Source organism: Strigops habroptila, chromosome 3 (genome assembly GCF_004027225.2).
Source record: "Strigops habroptila isolate Jane chromosome 3, bStrHab1.2.pri, whole genome shotgun sequence".
In the NCBI taxonomy this organism is placed as follows: Eukaryota; Metazoa; Chordata; class Aves; order Psittaciformes; family Psittacidae; genus Strigops; species Strigops habroptila.
In genome coordinates, this window is record NC_044279.2 from 58,813,301 (window position 1) to 58,829,899 (window position 16,599).

Consider the following 16,599-nt stretch of genomic DNA (forward strand, 5'->3'; position numbering starts at 1 on the left):
GATACAGTGTGGACACAAGAGCTGTTGGGTTCTGCATGCGAGCCACAGCTGCCCTGTGGACAGCTGCCCAGGACATGAATACACCACAGCCAGTGGGACCAGAAGAGAGCCATACAAGCTAGTTAACTGGACACATCTGTACCCCCTGCTTGCTCTGGGCCTCACATGATTATCCCTGCCTTCTACTCAGATCTCAGCCCTAAAGCTTTCCACAGAGGTAGCTGCACAAATCAGTGTGTTTTTCAACAGCCAAACTAGATTTTCTACCTTTTACTTCAAAATTGTTGGCAGTGGCAGCGCTTACCAGGCAGCACGGGAGGCTGTGGCTGGAGGCTCCTGTTGGACAGCACAGGACGATCAGAAGATAACACAGTCATCTGAGAGGGGAAACCTAGATTCCAGCCCTGCTTTGCAGCATGTTTACGCACTTTATGTTACAAACCCACTGGAATAAAAACAGATCTTCGCAGGAGCTGCGGTAGGAACCTGCACTCTGATTTCCTCTTCCCCCAAGTGAAGACGCTAATCAATAGGCTAAAGCCATTTCTCAGTGATTGCTTAATAATTTTGTGCAAACTAGGCCAAGATCTACAAGAGAAACAGTACACAGATGTCTGAGAACAGCTTTTGGCCATGGCCTTCCCACAGGGAGCAGGAGATGCAGAGGTGAACCTCCTTGGGGGAAGAATATTCAATACAAATCACCTACTGAGAGAGAAATGTTCTGATTACCAAACCATCACTCAAATGCAGGGCTGTTCTTCCAGCTGCAGCTTTTTATGTGAAGAGTGGTGCCCTCTATTGTTCTAGAGAGAAGCCGCTATGAGATAGGGGACTGAAAGCACGAATGTGGAGGTTGGTTTGTGTTTTCCAGTACTGCAAACTTAGAGATGCTCCGGTTTTGACATACAAGCAGTTTGCTGGGTCTGTCATGGTGAATGTGCTGCAACTGGGACTTGAGAGTCAGGAAAGAGACATCTGTAGAGGCCTATGTACCAACATGAGTAGGAAAAAACCTGTTTAACAACACACCACTTAAAAAAATATAGAAAAAGTGTGCAGAATAGGCAAGATTTGCTTATTACTGGTGCTGCCAAGGTAACTGAAGAGTATGGGAATGTGTGTGGGCAAGGGTCAGAATTAAGGCTGCTTGTGCATCCCTCAACATCTGGCAGCTAAGAAAGAAAGAAATACCATGGCCTAACAAGCTGCCATCATCAGATAATCCTCACGGGTGCCCCTAGTCCACCTGTAAAGACAAATGTGTTAGTGTGAATCTGGCCTGCAAGTGTTCCTGCTCCTTGGCACAACAGAAAGAAGCTGTATGTATGGATTGCAATTTGTTCTATGGAGCGGATAAATAAGAAAGTAAAGACATATCTGTCTGCAAAACGTGAAGTGGCTTTGCAAAACGCCTAACACAATTGGTCATAGGGCCAACTCTGGTGTTGTAAATTACAAGGTAAGTACGGTTATTTAAAATGACCTTTGAAAGTAATTTGTATGCCATGGCCCAGGAGCCATCTGTGGGAAGCATGCTCCCATCAGTGTCCTGCCAGGCCTGGAGCTACTTCCAAGAGTCTGGCTGTTTGCTGTGATTGCTGAACATAACGAGTCTGCAATAACTATTTTCGAAAGCACACAGTAATACCATGGGGTTGCTCAAGTTTAGTAACCCCAGGGCAATGCATTTAAAAGGGGTAGAGGGCAATTCAGCTGCCTGTCGGTCAGCGAGAAGGTACTATATGTCCCTTCCTTCTGTTTTACTCAGAGACCATCTATACCTTCCCCAGGAGCAAAGCTGCCTAGCTTGGGACAGCACTCTGGTAGTTTAGGGTATTTTCTCTAGTGGGTACAGTCAAGTCATTTGTATTTGTACAAACCTGTAAAGAGGGCATCTCCTTCCCCAGATGTTGCCAATGAGTCCATGTGGCAGTGCCTTCAAGATGCAAGCCTGCCCCCTTGACTGAAGGCACCTCTGCATTACAGGAGAGTCTCATGCTTCTGGCTGGGCAGAAGGGGCAGAAAGGCAGTTCAGAACCACTGCCTCACAACTGCCTGCTGCACAGCTGAGGACAGGAATACTTTTTCCTTCTGACCGATCTCTGTTACCAGTACCACAAAGTAGGTGGCACTGAAATTCAGCTATGCAGCAGTGAACCGTAGCAGGGACACTGCTGTGAAATGCCAACTTTTCTGGATGTATGTTTTCAAACCACTGTAGTTTCTTGGGCAGCTTCAAATCTAAATGCAAATCTAAATCTAAAATTACCATGCAAAGCAGGTTACTTGCATATGCTGACAAGAGAACCAATAAGCTAAGTACGGTTACCTGAAGAAGAAATCAGAACAGACTCATATTTTTAACCCCAAACACAGCCACCCCAGAATTGCATTGCTTGGATGGAGTTCCTTTTATTGATACCCCAGTTACCTTTTCACCTTCCAGCTTTAATCAGACACAGAGGCAGTGAAACATAGCCCATCTCCAGTGCCTCAGAGAGTGTATGCTTTTCTATAGCCAAAATGAGACAGAATAATGCCGGGAAGATTTCCCTTATTCTTAGTTCAGGCTCTAAGAATATTTTATATCTCTAAGGTGAAAAAATGGAGGTAACTGGACTCTTGATGATCTACAAGAAAACACAAGCCTGACACTTTAACATCAGATATCTTGTTATTCTTGTTGTTAATTTTGACTTCCCCACTTTGCAGTCTCTGCTAAAGAACTTAAACAGGTTTAATTCTGCAAGGAGCTGAACTCCTGCACATACTGAAACCAGTGTGCTATAATCAACGGTAGATGAAGACATTCATTTTGCAGAGTAAAGCTTTAAGTTTAAAACAGACTAATTAGATCTCAAAGGTAAAAGCTTTATTGGTCGAACCTGCTCAACAATTGCAAAAGGAGAGATTAAGAGTCACTTCTTTTGAAGTGCTTGCATTGTTTAGTTTGGAAGGGAGATAAATCCTCTGCTATCAGAAAGAGGTTTAACCTCTGACTGAAGGGTTAGGGAAAGCTTTCCCTCCAAATAGGTTATTTTGGAAACTCCAGACAAAGGGTGCTGTCTACTATTGAGCTGTCTGTGCCCATCCAGTCCTTGCTATGAAGCCAGAGGCTGAATGCTAGGCCGGACAGCCCTCTAGCCTGACAGCTGTTGTTGGAAAACCATATTTCTGTGTGATCAGAACAGGCTTTATAGTGAAAGATCCCTATACAAAAGTAAGTACATGGAGATGAAGGGCATGTACTCTTTCTGTGAAGGCCTTGCACCTCCCTGGGCCTTGGTTTCCCAAGCTGACAAAAAGGAAAATGACATCCAATGACTTGACTGCATACAAGTATATGTGTGTTGGCATGCATAAATGTGCTTAGATGGCAACATCTTAAAACAATCTTTAATCTCAGAACTGGGCAGCAGAGTTGAGTCTCTGACCTAAGGCATGCTGAAGGGTGCTCATTCTGTGCAGGTCTCCAGACTAAGCACAGCTGAGGTGTTTCTTAGTTAATTAGATTTATTGGGAGCATACAGAAAACACTTGGGAATTAAGAACAACCAAAAGAAGGCACCCTCCTACAATTCTAACTCTTCTGCATTTTTTCTTCATGCCCTAATACAAACAGCACTTGGGGGGTCTACAGAAAAGTGTGAAGTGGCTGCCTGTGATGGTGGATTACTAGTTGCGTTCACATTGTTAGAACATCATCAGACTCGTGAAAACACTGGAACATTCAGGATCACCAAGCAGCTGCCAGCCTGCTCTCTATCAATTAGGTGAAACACACTCCCAAGTAGCACTTGCAAAGGGATTTAGGCTGCCTACTGTAATAGCATCACTTTGCAAGAAGAATAGAGTTGAGCAAAAGTTGAAATGAGGTTTTATTCTTTTGCTTGCCTTTCCTTTTTACCCCTTTAGAAAGAGAAATACATTTAAAGCTAAACAAGAATTCACCTTCAGAACCCCCCAGCTCCCCTCAGCACGCCTGCATCTTGCTCTCACTGTAAGGTAAGACTAACTCAGAGCAATTTCTTGTCATCCTCTTGGTACAATATAACAATGTGCTTCACTGCAGTAGTAGCTAGATGAGACAGCCAAGATCAGGACCACATTGTGCTAAGTGCTGTTTGCCAAACAAATAGGAAATGAGATGCGGTTCCCCATGGGGCTTGCCGTATATATAGACAAAGTCAAAGGGGATGAAGCAGTATTATCTCAAGCTTATAGCTGGGGGACTCCAATCCAGGGGGATTATAGTAGCTTGCCCAAGGTCACACACAGGAAATCTGTGGCAGAGCTGGGAAATGAAACAAGAGCTTCCCAGGCACAGGCCAATACACCAGGCACAGGATAATCTCTAAAGTGGAATGTTTCAGCCCACATCTGTACAGGTTTCAGAAAGCTACGGGACCTGAGTCGTCCTCACCGAAACTGCAGGAATCGCATCATTTGTGCATCAGCTACACACATGCAGTGACTGGGACGTAGTTCTTTATTAGTATTATTGTGTCCTTTCTGAAAGAACATATTTAAGGATGGCAAGTTGCATATTTTATTATTCGCTATTATGTGCTATACATGCCTAGAAAAGCTGCCTTTCAACTAGCTGCCTACCGACGCAGCTCCAGGCATGCCGGCGTGTATTGCTGCCCTCTCGTGTAGACCTCGTTGTAATTGCAGCGTTGTGACAGAGCTGAGGGAACAAAATTACCTGGTGCCTTGCATGTAGCAGTAACCTTTCACACCAGCCGCACAGCTAATGGACATTGTTACCTTTCTCATTTCGCCGTGTCAGTGTCTGGTCCACGCTCGTTTTGTACATGAGACAAGCTACACGAGAATGGAGAATCCAGGTCATAGTCTTGGTAACCATGATGCAGATTTGCTAACTCAAGAGAACAGTTAAGACAACTTTGTAGCAACAAAGCGTAGTTAAAGGTCAGCTGCTGTTCTCGGGTTTCTCTTCAGCTTTCCAGAAGGGCCAGTTCTACCTCACTGATCAAAGTTCACCTCAGGTTGGTTATAACTGCTAAAGTCAAATCATCTTTTCTGGGCACATAACACTTAATGAAAGCAGTTTGGTACACCTGATAAAAGGGATACGCTATTGCAGGTTGTGACAGGTAGTAATTTCTGACAAACTCCATAGGCAACAACAAAGAAATTCGCATTATTCCCCACTTAAAGGCTGGCCTGAATTTTATGTTAGCAACAGCTACGGATGCTACCCTGGGATACCATGTCACTGGCTCTAAAGCTCCATGATTCCTTTCACTTTCCATTGCATGGGTAGTGAAAGGGACTTCAGGGCAAATGGCAAATACAAATTAGGTTAAAGTTGTTTTACTTGGTGTATGTCCTATTTTTTTTTTTTTTCCTTTCTGTTTTAACCAGAAGCTCTCCATTTTAAAATACCCAGGCAGGTAATTATCTGCACTCCTTTGTATGTCAGCACATAAGGGGATTTTTTTTCAAGTGGACTTCTCATAAGCCCAGCTGGAGCTCTTCTGAATATTTTTCTTCAAACCTCTGCTCATTAAAAAGAAATCATAGAAAACTTTTCTTCCTTCCACCTTGACCCATGATTGAATATTAGATCTTTTATATTGCATTTTCGCACTAAGTCTTCCAATTACTTATTGGCTTCCTCCTCCTGCAGATGAGCAAGACAAAGCGTGTAGCTAAAACAAGCACAGAATAACAAATGCGAAAAATATGTACAGAAAGGAAAAACTATAGCTTGAACAATAGCAGCATTCTGTGTTTTGCAGGAACAGTATCTATCAAAGCATGCTCTTGGGGAACAAGCCAACAGATAGGTAATTAATAAAGTAATTACATTATGAGATAGGGGTGTGGAACATAGCTTATAAATGTTGCAGGCCAAATGTGTGTTACTATACAAGAATCTGTCCTGGTGATTGGACTTCACGTTGTTTTCATAACTCCACTTCTCCTCAATACACCTGTGACTCAGAGGACTGGAAACTGAAATCAAAGTCTCCTATACTTAACCCATATGGACCAAAGTACTGCAGATTAAAACCCAATGGCCAGCTCCCACAGCGGAAAACCCACTCTGCTGTAGCTGTATGTCACCTCTGTCACCTTCCAGATGACTGAACAAAAAAGCACGATAATGCTGTGATGACACTATCTCACTCTGCCAGAGATTGCAGAGGTTCCTGCAGCTTTTCCACAGCCAGGGATTCAGATCAGAAAAGCCTCTAGAAATCAAACTTCAGTTTGCATGAGGGATGGACATCTGCCCTAGCCAGGTGTCGGTGCACAGCAAATACACGTTCACAGGAGAGAAACACCAGGGCTGTCTGTATGACAGCAAGGAAGTTCCTTGCCTGGAAGTGGCATGGGGACACTGGCAGTCTCTGAGTTGATCAGACAAGTGGTGAAGTTGCCTGATCATCATCTCTGCTTGCATCAAGTTCCTTCTTGAACTAGCACTTGCTGCAGAGGCTCTTTTCAAGTCACCCACTGGACAGTAGCTCATGTTTAACAAATCAACTCTGCAGTTTGCTGACCTGACAGCATACAGAACAGGGAACTTGCTGCAAAGGATGGGAAAAAGTACACTGCATACTCACCCGGAAAATGGAACAAGATCAGTTGAGATTGTCTCCATCCAGTATTTCTGGAGAAACTTAATGATGAAGCAGTGGCTGACCTAGAAAATACTCATTAACACTAACTGCAATGCCAAAGGTAGCAAACACATCATTTTCAAGAGAGGCAGTAATGGGGACTGTTGCTCACTTCAGACAGTAGGCAACATAGCTGAAACAATCATTAAGAATTTGGATTATAATGAAATACTATCTAGCTGACAAAGCTGTGACAGGCACAACAACTCAGTACAGCTTTCTAAACGAAATGGACCATTGATTGGTCTGGTTTTGCAACTCATTAGTGGTCCAGTTACACTGAGCTAATTAGTGCTGCAGCAGTCACTCACAAATGTACTACTTTGTTCTTTAAAGGCAAAGAAAAGGATCAGAACCGTGAGCTGTACCAAGCATGTAGGGAAACCAGTTACCACAAACCCTAGCACAGAAGCAGGAAGGGGCACATTTCCAGAGCAGAGGTCCTCTGTAACTTATGTGGTCCCACCAATATGAATGTCACGTGCTAGGGATTCAGCAAAGCTCACAACACTCTTGATCGCATTGCCAGTCAATAGTGGTACTACTGTGAGCTCTTTTCCCCTCATATCTAAGGAGATTAGGCTCCAGTTGGCTTAGGAAAATCCATTTGTTGGGATATTAGACTAAGGACTGCATTTGGATGGCTTAAAATCACAAGTTCCCAGCTGCAGCAAGTTCCCTGTATTGATTAACTCAAATGATCTTCACAGGCGCTCCGGTCTTCAGCACAGTAACTAAGCCTGAATCAGGTCTTCAGTTCCTGTTCAAAGCTTAGCGTTGTCCTGCTCCCTGAAACATCTGTGCACCTTGTACCTGTTGTGTGATGATCCTGTACATTCAGTTCCAATCCTTGATCATCTCCAAACACACCCTTGCCTCTTTGCTTTAAGTTATACTGCCTCTGAGTCACTGACCAATTCTATCTTTTCAGGATTAATACTAATCTTAGTAACAGTTCCTCAGTTGAAAACAAGCTTGCAATTCCATTCTCTTCTAGTTCCTGGGCTGTATCTGCTTAAAAATACAGCATGTGGATAGTTTATGGTAGAGGACATCTCCTGTCTGCCAAGATGCCCTACAGCAACCAGTTGCATCTCTCACACCTCTACGTAAATTGCCATTTAGGGGGGTTCATTGCACCCTAATGCTCGGCACATGGCTGTTTCTGAAAGCGTTTGAGCTCCAGGCATACCAAGCTTCACCTTGGCCTGCTTTCAGGCCAAGTGTTCTTTGACAGGCAGAGCTCCAGTAGCTGTATCATAAGATGCGCGCGAGATGAGCAGTGCAATTCCAGCAAACCATGAACTGTAAAGACCCAAAGTTTCAGAGGGGAATTTATTGTATGGGAGCGTATCCCAATATATTTTGTCAACCATTCATGAGAATAATAAAAAATAGAAGCTTTTTAAATGACAAAAATATAGTTACATATAATACAGATTTTCATCTTGCATTGAAGCAGAGCAGTAATAAATTGCTCACTTGTGTTTTCACAGTTAGTTTGCATTGCTTCTCTAGGTTAAGGAACAGCAACTCAAATCTTCCAGTCAGAACCCCTAGTTAGTAGTTTCACAGGGTGATAATGAGGGTGAGCGTTCTCTGCATTTTGATACCCTTTACAATAGAGCAGGCATACTGGATCCATCTTGGAACCACTTAAATTTCCAGAGGTACCAGCTACACTTGAAACGAGTCACCACGGCTGCAACTGAATGATTTTTGTATCAGAATATGCTTTTAGGCCCAGTTCAGAATCACATCTATGGAATACTCAAGAATGTGCTTAAATCCCATTCAGTTCAAAGAGCTCCAAGTTGATCCTTTGTGACCACCTCTGCTTGTTCTGCCTCACACAAGCACTGCACACTGGCATGAAGCACTAACCAGCATTTGATTGCACGGGTAAGCTGCTTGCAAGATCACAAAGGATTCAAACATTCTTCAGCACTCCACTTACTTGAGACCTAAATGCGTTCGCTGCATGCATACATTTATGTACATACTACACACACTTAATCCCAGCCCCTCCCCACAATATTATTGCAATAATTCTTTGCTGGTATAGCAGTTTATATACCAAGTTTCACTTAGTTTTCTATAAACATAGAAAAAAACACCTGACGAGAGCTAGAACAGCTTTCAATCAGTCACTATAATGGCATTGAAAGCTTTATTTCGAAAACTTTAAGCAGCAATACTGAATAAATAGACAGAATGATTGTTTTGTCATCTCCATACAACTGATGGCCTTCATCCAAAACATTAAAATACTGTAGCAAATAGAATAAACATGCATGTTTCAATGCTCTAAAAAAAAAAAAAAAAAAAAAGGGTGGAATATAAAAGTAACACTTTTGACGCTTATTTTAATACAGTACAGACCATTAGAGACTATTTTCTGGAAAAAAATATCTGAATACAGTTTGTTATTTACATGGATCATTAAGGCCCAATTCGCTCAAGTTAATGCACATCAGGAATTTATATGCTTCAAGATAACCCACTAAAAATTACAAGATCAGGTTTTTTACTCATACGATCCCAGTTCACTAAAATAACGCAATACTCTTCATACTAAAAACAAGGCAATTATTGCCCCAAGAGGAGATTTTTATTACACCAAAGGATCTTTCCTGTCTTACCTCGCAACAAAAGCATTTTTGCGTATTGCTAATGCTAGTGGTAGCTCTTCAAGAGCTTCCTTCCAACTTGCTAGGGTTCAGAAAAGCAAGTAATCTCAAAGCTAACAGACCATTTCCAGAAGCAATTCAGGCACTTGGGAACTCAAGTCCCACCCCAAGGTAATGGGAAGCAGGTTCCTAGCTGATTTTTCAGAGTGGGACTTGGGTTTCTCCCTTGCTCAGGCATTCAGAACGTTTATATGTGCCTTAACCCACTGGCTTTTCAAACTGTCACCACCCCCAGCCCCCTTTTTCCCTATAAACATAGCATCACCAGCAAGAATAAACCATATCCTCATGGATGAGAGAGGTAACACAGTTAATTTCCATTAGTAATAAATTACAGGAGTTCTCCATATAAATTCCCTGTGCACTGGAAAATAGTGCTTGTGTAGTCAACTATTTAACGCAAGCAAAACACCCCGTTTTTATCATGCTGCCCAGTAAATCATATGGCACTTGTTAAAATTAGTGTGTGTAGCGTCCTTTCTGCTAATGCCCCACAAGTAAGTTTGAAACACTTCTGAAAATGTGTTTTTCTACATTTGTAAAGAAAGAGTGAGGTTCTGCAGTTGATCAGGAAGCAAAACTCTTAATGCCATAACGTGAGGAATTTCTGTAACTGTAATACATTGTTCAGTTCACATTAATGCAAGGGCATGCCATTTCTTTTTGGTTTATTTACAGAGAAGGTGAAAATGCTACAGAACTTCAGCCTGGGTGAAATTTAACAAGAGAAGCATGGTGGGGGCAAGGGAATTTGTCAACGTCTCATAAATGAGAGGTCTGGGTACCAAAGCCTCTCCTTTGACAGAACAGTGGCTGAAGCTGTAAACCTTTTCCAGGTCACCCTGACATATGCTACAGCTCTGACAAGGAAGGTCCACTCAGCGATGATCTGGTGGCTACTCCTGAGCCAGCTCCAGGCTGGCCCCTCCACCAAACAGCTGCTGCAGTCAGCAGGTGCTATTTTTTAACTTAATGGCAAATTCCTTCCTTGATTCTATTACAAAGCCGTAACTCAAGCCCTCCAAAGCTGCTCTTACCCTTCCTTTTAAACCTTCTCCTCCTCCCTGCCTCTTACAGAATAACATGACAGAGAAAGACAGCAGTTTTTATGATGCAAGAGCCCAATTCAGCTCAGACTGACATCTGTGGAGATGGACCAGCCACAAAGTATGACAAAAACACCGGCTGGGTGGAAGTATGCTGATCTGCCTTAAAAATACTTCACCTCAGCACAGGACTGAAGTTGCAACAGGCTTTTCCTTGTGTCTCCCCCCAACCCAATGCAGCATAATTTGGGCCAGACTTTGCAAGGTGCTGAGTGCCTCAGTTCTCTAACATCGAGAGGTGTGACGATGCAAGATACCCACTGGAGAGGGCCATTTCATTTCTGTAAATTGAACCCACAATGTAAGGCATATATGCTCAAGTACCTTGGACAGATATTGTCCCCAAACTACGTATAGTTTACTTTTTTTTTTTTAATATATATATATACACACATTCTTTTTTTTTAATACAAAGTTATGGGCACAGTGAACATGAGCACAGAGTTGTGATGAACAAACAGTAAAATCTGTGAGCACTGCCAAGATTCCTCGGGTAGGAACATCTCATTCTCCAGTTTGCTCAGAAGGGAAACCAAAAATAATAAAAAGACCTGATAAGTTAAACAGTAAAAATTCAGAGTTCATTTGGAAAGGTCCTTTATATATTCACAGCCTTATCTGTTGCTGTTAGTCTAAATACAGCAGCATTTTTAGAATATATGATGCCATTAATAAGTGGAAAAGGAAAAAAAAAATGCATTAAGCACTCAAGAGTCCTTCATCTTCTACTATATCTTATAAAACTTCCATTTGCCAGAAAGCTCCTTCTTTTAAAAAAGGAAACTTCAATTAACATTTATCTGCACATCAGTAAACCAACACGAGAGGATGCCAGAGGTTAAGAATTCTTAAGAGTATTTTCTATGGCAAAAAGATTGGCGTTTCCTACCAGTGGTAAAATCCTGACCCTCCCAAGGGCATCAGGAGTTCTGTCGTTCTGCCACTAACTGAAGCGCAGGTATTCTACACCGTGGTGAAAGCACGGTGACCCCTCTCACCTCAAGGTAGGGGATGAGGGTATGAGTTGCTGTTAGAGCAGGAAATACGAGTGCAGCTGGGTAAGGCCCATCCCTTCTCTAACTCATCCACGAGGCCAGCCTCCTGACGTATACGTTGTGCCCCACTGATGCCAGTCGCTTTTTCTGCAAACTTGGGGTCCACTCTAGCAATCTAATTTCAAGGCCTGTAGCCAACATGCTACTTGGTAGTGTCTTACTTTCTGCGTGGAAGCCATCCTGTCTAATCCTTGCTTAGCTCTGATTGCATTTGAGTGACATCAAGATATGATAATGTTCTCTTTTCATGTGCTTTGTAAAAAATGACTACCAAATGTGTGCATTTCCTGTTTGTAAGCTTTATATTCTGTTAGTGACTGAGCAGCCATACGTCTTGCAAAGGGGCTAAACGTCTACCACTTAACACTGGGGACCTGGAATGAAACCCCGGCCCTACTCAGGTCAGCAGAAGCTCTGCTATCAACTTCATGGGAATCTGCCAGGCTTCTCCCCTCCACAAAACATGAATGAATTCTGGAAGGCTGGAAGAGGATACTCATTTGTTTTGTGGGTGTTTGTTGGGTTTTTTTCTCCCCCAACCGCAAGATTCACCACAAAACAAGAACACTGTAATGGCTAATGGAAAAAATAAAGTACAAAATCACACACAGTGAAAGCCTCCTACTCTCTTTTGGTAAGATATATGAAGACAACTTCTTACATTGTTCTTTTCTCAAAAGGCATATACAATGTGGCAAAATATTTCAAATATACATTCTATATAATAAAATATCATCTAACTAGTGCATCCTCAATCATATGCTGGAAATATTTTTACCAAGCCAAGGTTTAAATTCCATAAATCTTTAGAACACTAGGTGCTTCATTCAAGGCAGATTCAACAGCAAGTAAATCCCACAAGCTCACTTTTCAAGCCTTAGAAGGTAGCTATGGATGGAACATGACATATTATGACCCACAACAGAAATTAACAGAGTCAGTGGTGAGAAACCATTTTAATGGTTCGGCACTCCACAGAACTCTGCACTGCAAATCGTTGTACTCGATCAAACGGTGGATATTTGCACACGCAGATTAAAGTCACCTTGTCAGACTGACATACAGCCATACATGATTATTCACAAGTTAAAAATAAAAATATAAAAGGTCAACATTCACACGTCCATTGATTAAAGGGAATAAATTAAACCTCAGGTAAGTTGCATACGTGTTTTCCTTCACCCTCAGTCTTTTATTTATGCCTATACAAGGAACAATACTTTCCCAAACACTTCTGAAGTGGCAAAAACAAATGAAGGTTTTTGCACTCTAGCTGTGTTGACAGCAAGGTCATCCTTGCCAAGTATGAATCGAGACAGTTCCTCTGTCTCTTTAGCATCAGTGCACAGGGTATGGCTCCAAGTGGTGTGTTGGAGGAAGAAGAGAAAATAATACGGTGGCTTAGCAAACAAACAAAACAAAAACAAAGGAAAAAAAAAAAAATCTTCTTCCATTCATCATTGGCAGAACAAAACAAAAGTGTATCTTGTCCAAGGTACCTTGCTAGGTCTTCTCCAGAAGAGGTATGTACTGTCATACGTAAATGCCCTCCGGGTTAAAACCAGACGACAGTGGATTCTGTAGAATCCGAAGGTTACTGGGGAGTTGCCTCGACGAGCCAGGGCGCTTCAGTGACCCGGACTGAAATGTTGGCTCTGCGCAAGGAAAAGGGCAGTTAAAAAAGTCCTCATCAAGGTGATGTCTCTAGAACGCTTCTTTCCGCTTGGTGCAGTGTGTGCTTAGTGCAGCACGGAGAAATTACATACCATATACAACAACAAAGTCAAACACCTGACTGGGAAGTGATGAGATCCAAGGTGCACACTTCCTACTTACTTCAAAACAGAAGGATACACCTGCACAATGTAACTACCCTCCCAGGAGGAACATGCATACTGATACATGCAATACGTCTACACAGTAATGTGCAGAAAGCGTTTGAACCTATATGTAACTCACAGCTTCAGCTTCCTGCCCACTGAGAGAAAGTTCATGCAAGCACTTTTAAAGGCCTGGCTGCCTCCTCTCCCCACCTCCATACCCTCCCAATGCCTGCTGGTTAGAAAGTTTTCTAAAAGAAAGGACAGAACCAGCTAAGGAGAATGCTGAGAGAAACAGGCCCCTTGCAAGCAGGCGCTGGATAAAGCACACCACAGCAGAGGCTGAGCCACGCAGCAAGGGAATTTCTGCTTGTGCCACAGTTCTGACACGCATTCAAAGTGGACCCATGTTTCTGCCTGGGAAATTCTGAATTCAGACGTGGGCATGTGCAAAACACACTGATCTCACTAGGGGCAAAGTTAGTCTGCACATGCCGTAACAGCCATCTGTGCAGGACTTCTGGATGGCAGGCAGCCCAGCTGGATTAGCTCCTATTCCCGTGTGGCTGCTGTCTGGGATTTCTTGAGATCCAGATGCATTCCTTTTTCTACACATCCCACCAGAAGAAGATGATCCCAGATGAACAGCAATGTCAGGCATGCAATCATTCTGCGTGCCAGCTTATGTGCCTGCAGCCATGGCGGCCACACTTGAAAGCTTCCGGCCTAATGGGTTACTGATGGGACAAACACATGCTGAGGCACAGCAAGACAGAAGTTATCTACATACTGTGCTGTATTTATAGCTTGCTAAACCCTTGGAATGAAAAGAAATATTTGACACTGTGCTTTCTTAGTATTTTACTAGCTTCTTTGCTAACAAAGCAGTCACCCCATGTATGAGTGCTAGCATCAAGGCAGCAGGTACACACATTGCTATCCCCTTCCCTGCCCACCAAAAACATTCCAAGTGCTGCACCTCTCTCAAGCTCCACATGTGGGGCTTCCACCTCAACAGGGTCTGCTGGCAGCACCGTGACCTTCGTTCCTGTTTGCTGGATGAACTGTTGCAGGTTAACCTGTCGCAGCTCCTTTGTCAGTTGCTCCAGTTCTTGCTCCCTGTCCTGCCAGGAAAGAAAACACCTGTTGAGCAGCAGTGGATAGAGCATTAAAGCAGCTTTTCGAGACCATTTGCAATTGGGCAACGAACAGCTTCTCCTTTTGATGAGAAAGCCTCCGATTTTTAAATCTAGGTGCAAATGAAGGAGTTAAAAGGTATTTTACCCCCATAATCTTTTCCCCTAATTATCTTGTGTAAACAGAATTATACACAAACTCACACAAGGATTGGGGGAGAATAGTTTTGTAGATCTGGTCTAGGAACAGTCCCCAATAGCACAGCTCTCATCCACTTCAAGCTTGCAGTAAGGTTACAGTTGAGTCTGCATTCAACAGCTAGTAAGCAAATCAACACAACTGATCTAAATTAGGACCTTTTAAATGACAATTGCTTTGTCACTGATGTGTTTGACCTGTTCAGTCTATGCATATCATGCAGTTGGCCTCAGCTTCCTGTGATATATTTGTGTTCCCATTCATTAGCCTACGAGCTTTCACAGAAACTGGACTGAGAAATGGAAGCCAGAAGCCAGGCCCCCTCCAGATTTCAAGAAAACTCTACAGAAAAATTCTGCAATTTATTTTAGGTCCATGAGACTCTACAACTGGGCACTTGGGGGACAGGACATTCCTACCTGTCTGTACTTACTACAGCTCCATGTTTTACGAGATTGTTACAAAGTTGCCACTGAAGTAAATTAGTTTATTGCATTTTAGATGCGAATCACTGAAGTACCCAGGTTAGCAGAACTAACATCATAAATAACCTGTTCTTCACATTGTTCAACCTTCACAGGAAATAAGGTAAAAAAATGTTAACTATCATCCCAAATCCTGCAGGTTTAAGCTCCAATTTAGTAACTAATTGTAAAACTTTAGTGAATGCTTTTACCTGAAGGGTGGGATTTTTTTGTTTGCTTGGTTTTGCCCTGTTTTGTTGTGTTTTGTGGGGTTTCTTTTCTTTAAACGTCTTTGTCTAAAAGCAGGGAGAGAGCAAAGTGCTGCATCTGATCCTTAACTGAACATAGCCTCATACTGCTAGAAAGTAATGTTACTGAGGTGGCTAGAGAAAAGGAATGAAAGAGATAGCACAAATTACTAGAGATTTCTCCCAAGCTACTAATAATGCTGCCTTCCTAGTTTTAGCGCTTAAGATCTACCGAATTTAACGAGAACTTTCCTGAGAAAGCAAAACCCTTGCCTATGAAACAAACCAAAGCCACAAAGATTTTGAACTCGATCCTAGCCTCACCATGTGTTACTGAGGATAGGTAAGATTTATAAAGAGGACTTGATGTCTTCTGTTATTGCAAATCCTTAAGCACAGTGTGCCTAGAAACTTGAAATAGATAAATATGGCCAAAACTGCTTACAGTTTTCATCCATTTTGCTTTGGATGGAAAGATTACATTTTTTCTCCTGCTCATTTACTAAAACCAGGTTCTACTGATATGTTTTTAGGTGTTCAGGAGTAAGGATACAAAATCCCTTAACGTACTAACGGCAGAGTAGCCTTACTACAACTGCAGCACTGCGAAACATCGTAACTGTGAGTGACAGGAGTACAGCAATAATCGCAACTCAAACTGATGTGTGGTGCCTCGGTCCTATCTTACGTGGCACATTAAAACCACAGGAACCAAAATCTTTCCTTCACCTCGTCCAGCTAGCAGCTGGATTTCCATTTACATTTATTCTTTTCTGCTCTAACACAAGTTGCAGGTGATACCATTAACTTCAGCAAGGAAGCAGAGGCTGGATTCTCTTTTGACACACATGTGCCACAAAAGCCTGAGGTGTAGAGAAAATAAAATCCTGAACACCAGCAAGTCACACAGGAAAGGGGAGATGCTATTCTTTAAAACAAAAGCCCTGTAAGCTAACACTTCAGCTCTGCATCTATCTATCCAGGTGCTGCTTTTGGACTGTTCTTTTTAATGTCTCTATTTTAGTGGCAGACAAATCTAGCAAGAATCAGAAGCTTAGCCTCAGGGAAGGCTGTAATGGTGTAAATTTCCCTGAAATTTAACAATATGAAGCACTGGAGCTGCCAAGACCTAGGACCTAAATCCTCAAAATGTCTATCCCCAAATACAGGGGTTTGAAGACAAATACTTGTAAAGGTGCTAGGCTGAGAGCACTATGGTCCT

The 16,599-nt window shown here is 42.5% G+C and overlaps 2 protein-coding genes across 2 annotated transcripts in view; both read right to left on the reverse strand.

Annotated features, from left to right (window-relative positions):
- Window positions 1-16,599, reverse strand: part of SSPN (sarcospan) — an 88,723-nt gene that overhangs the window by 58,702 nt on the left and 13,422 nt on the right. The window lies entirely within an intron of this gene.
- Window positions 7,981-16,599, reverse strand: part of RASSF8 (Ras association domain family member 8) — a 49,391-nt gene continuing 40,772 nt past the window's right edge. The window contains exons 4-5 of the mRNA XM_030479380.1: window positions 14,310-14,454; window positions 7,981-13,165 (exon numbers count right to left, since the gene is read on the reverse strand). Coding sequence (XP_030335240.1) covers window positions 13,044-13,165; window positions 14,310-14,454 — 267 coding nt within the window. The 3' untranslated portion in view covers window positions 7,981-13,043. The remainder of the gene's footprint in view (window positions 13,166-14,309; window positions 14,455-16,599) is intronic.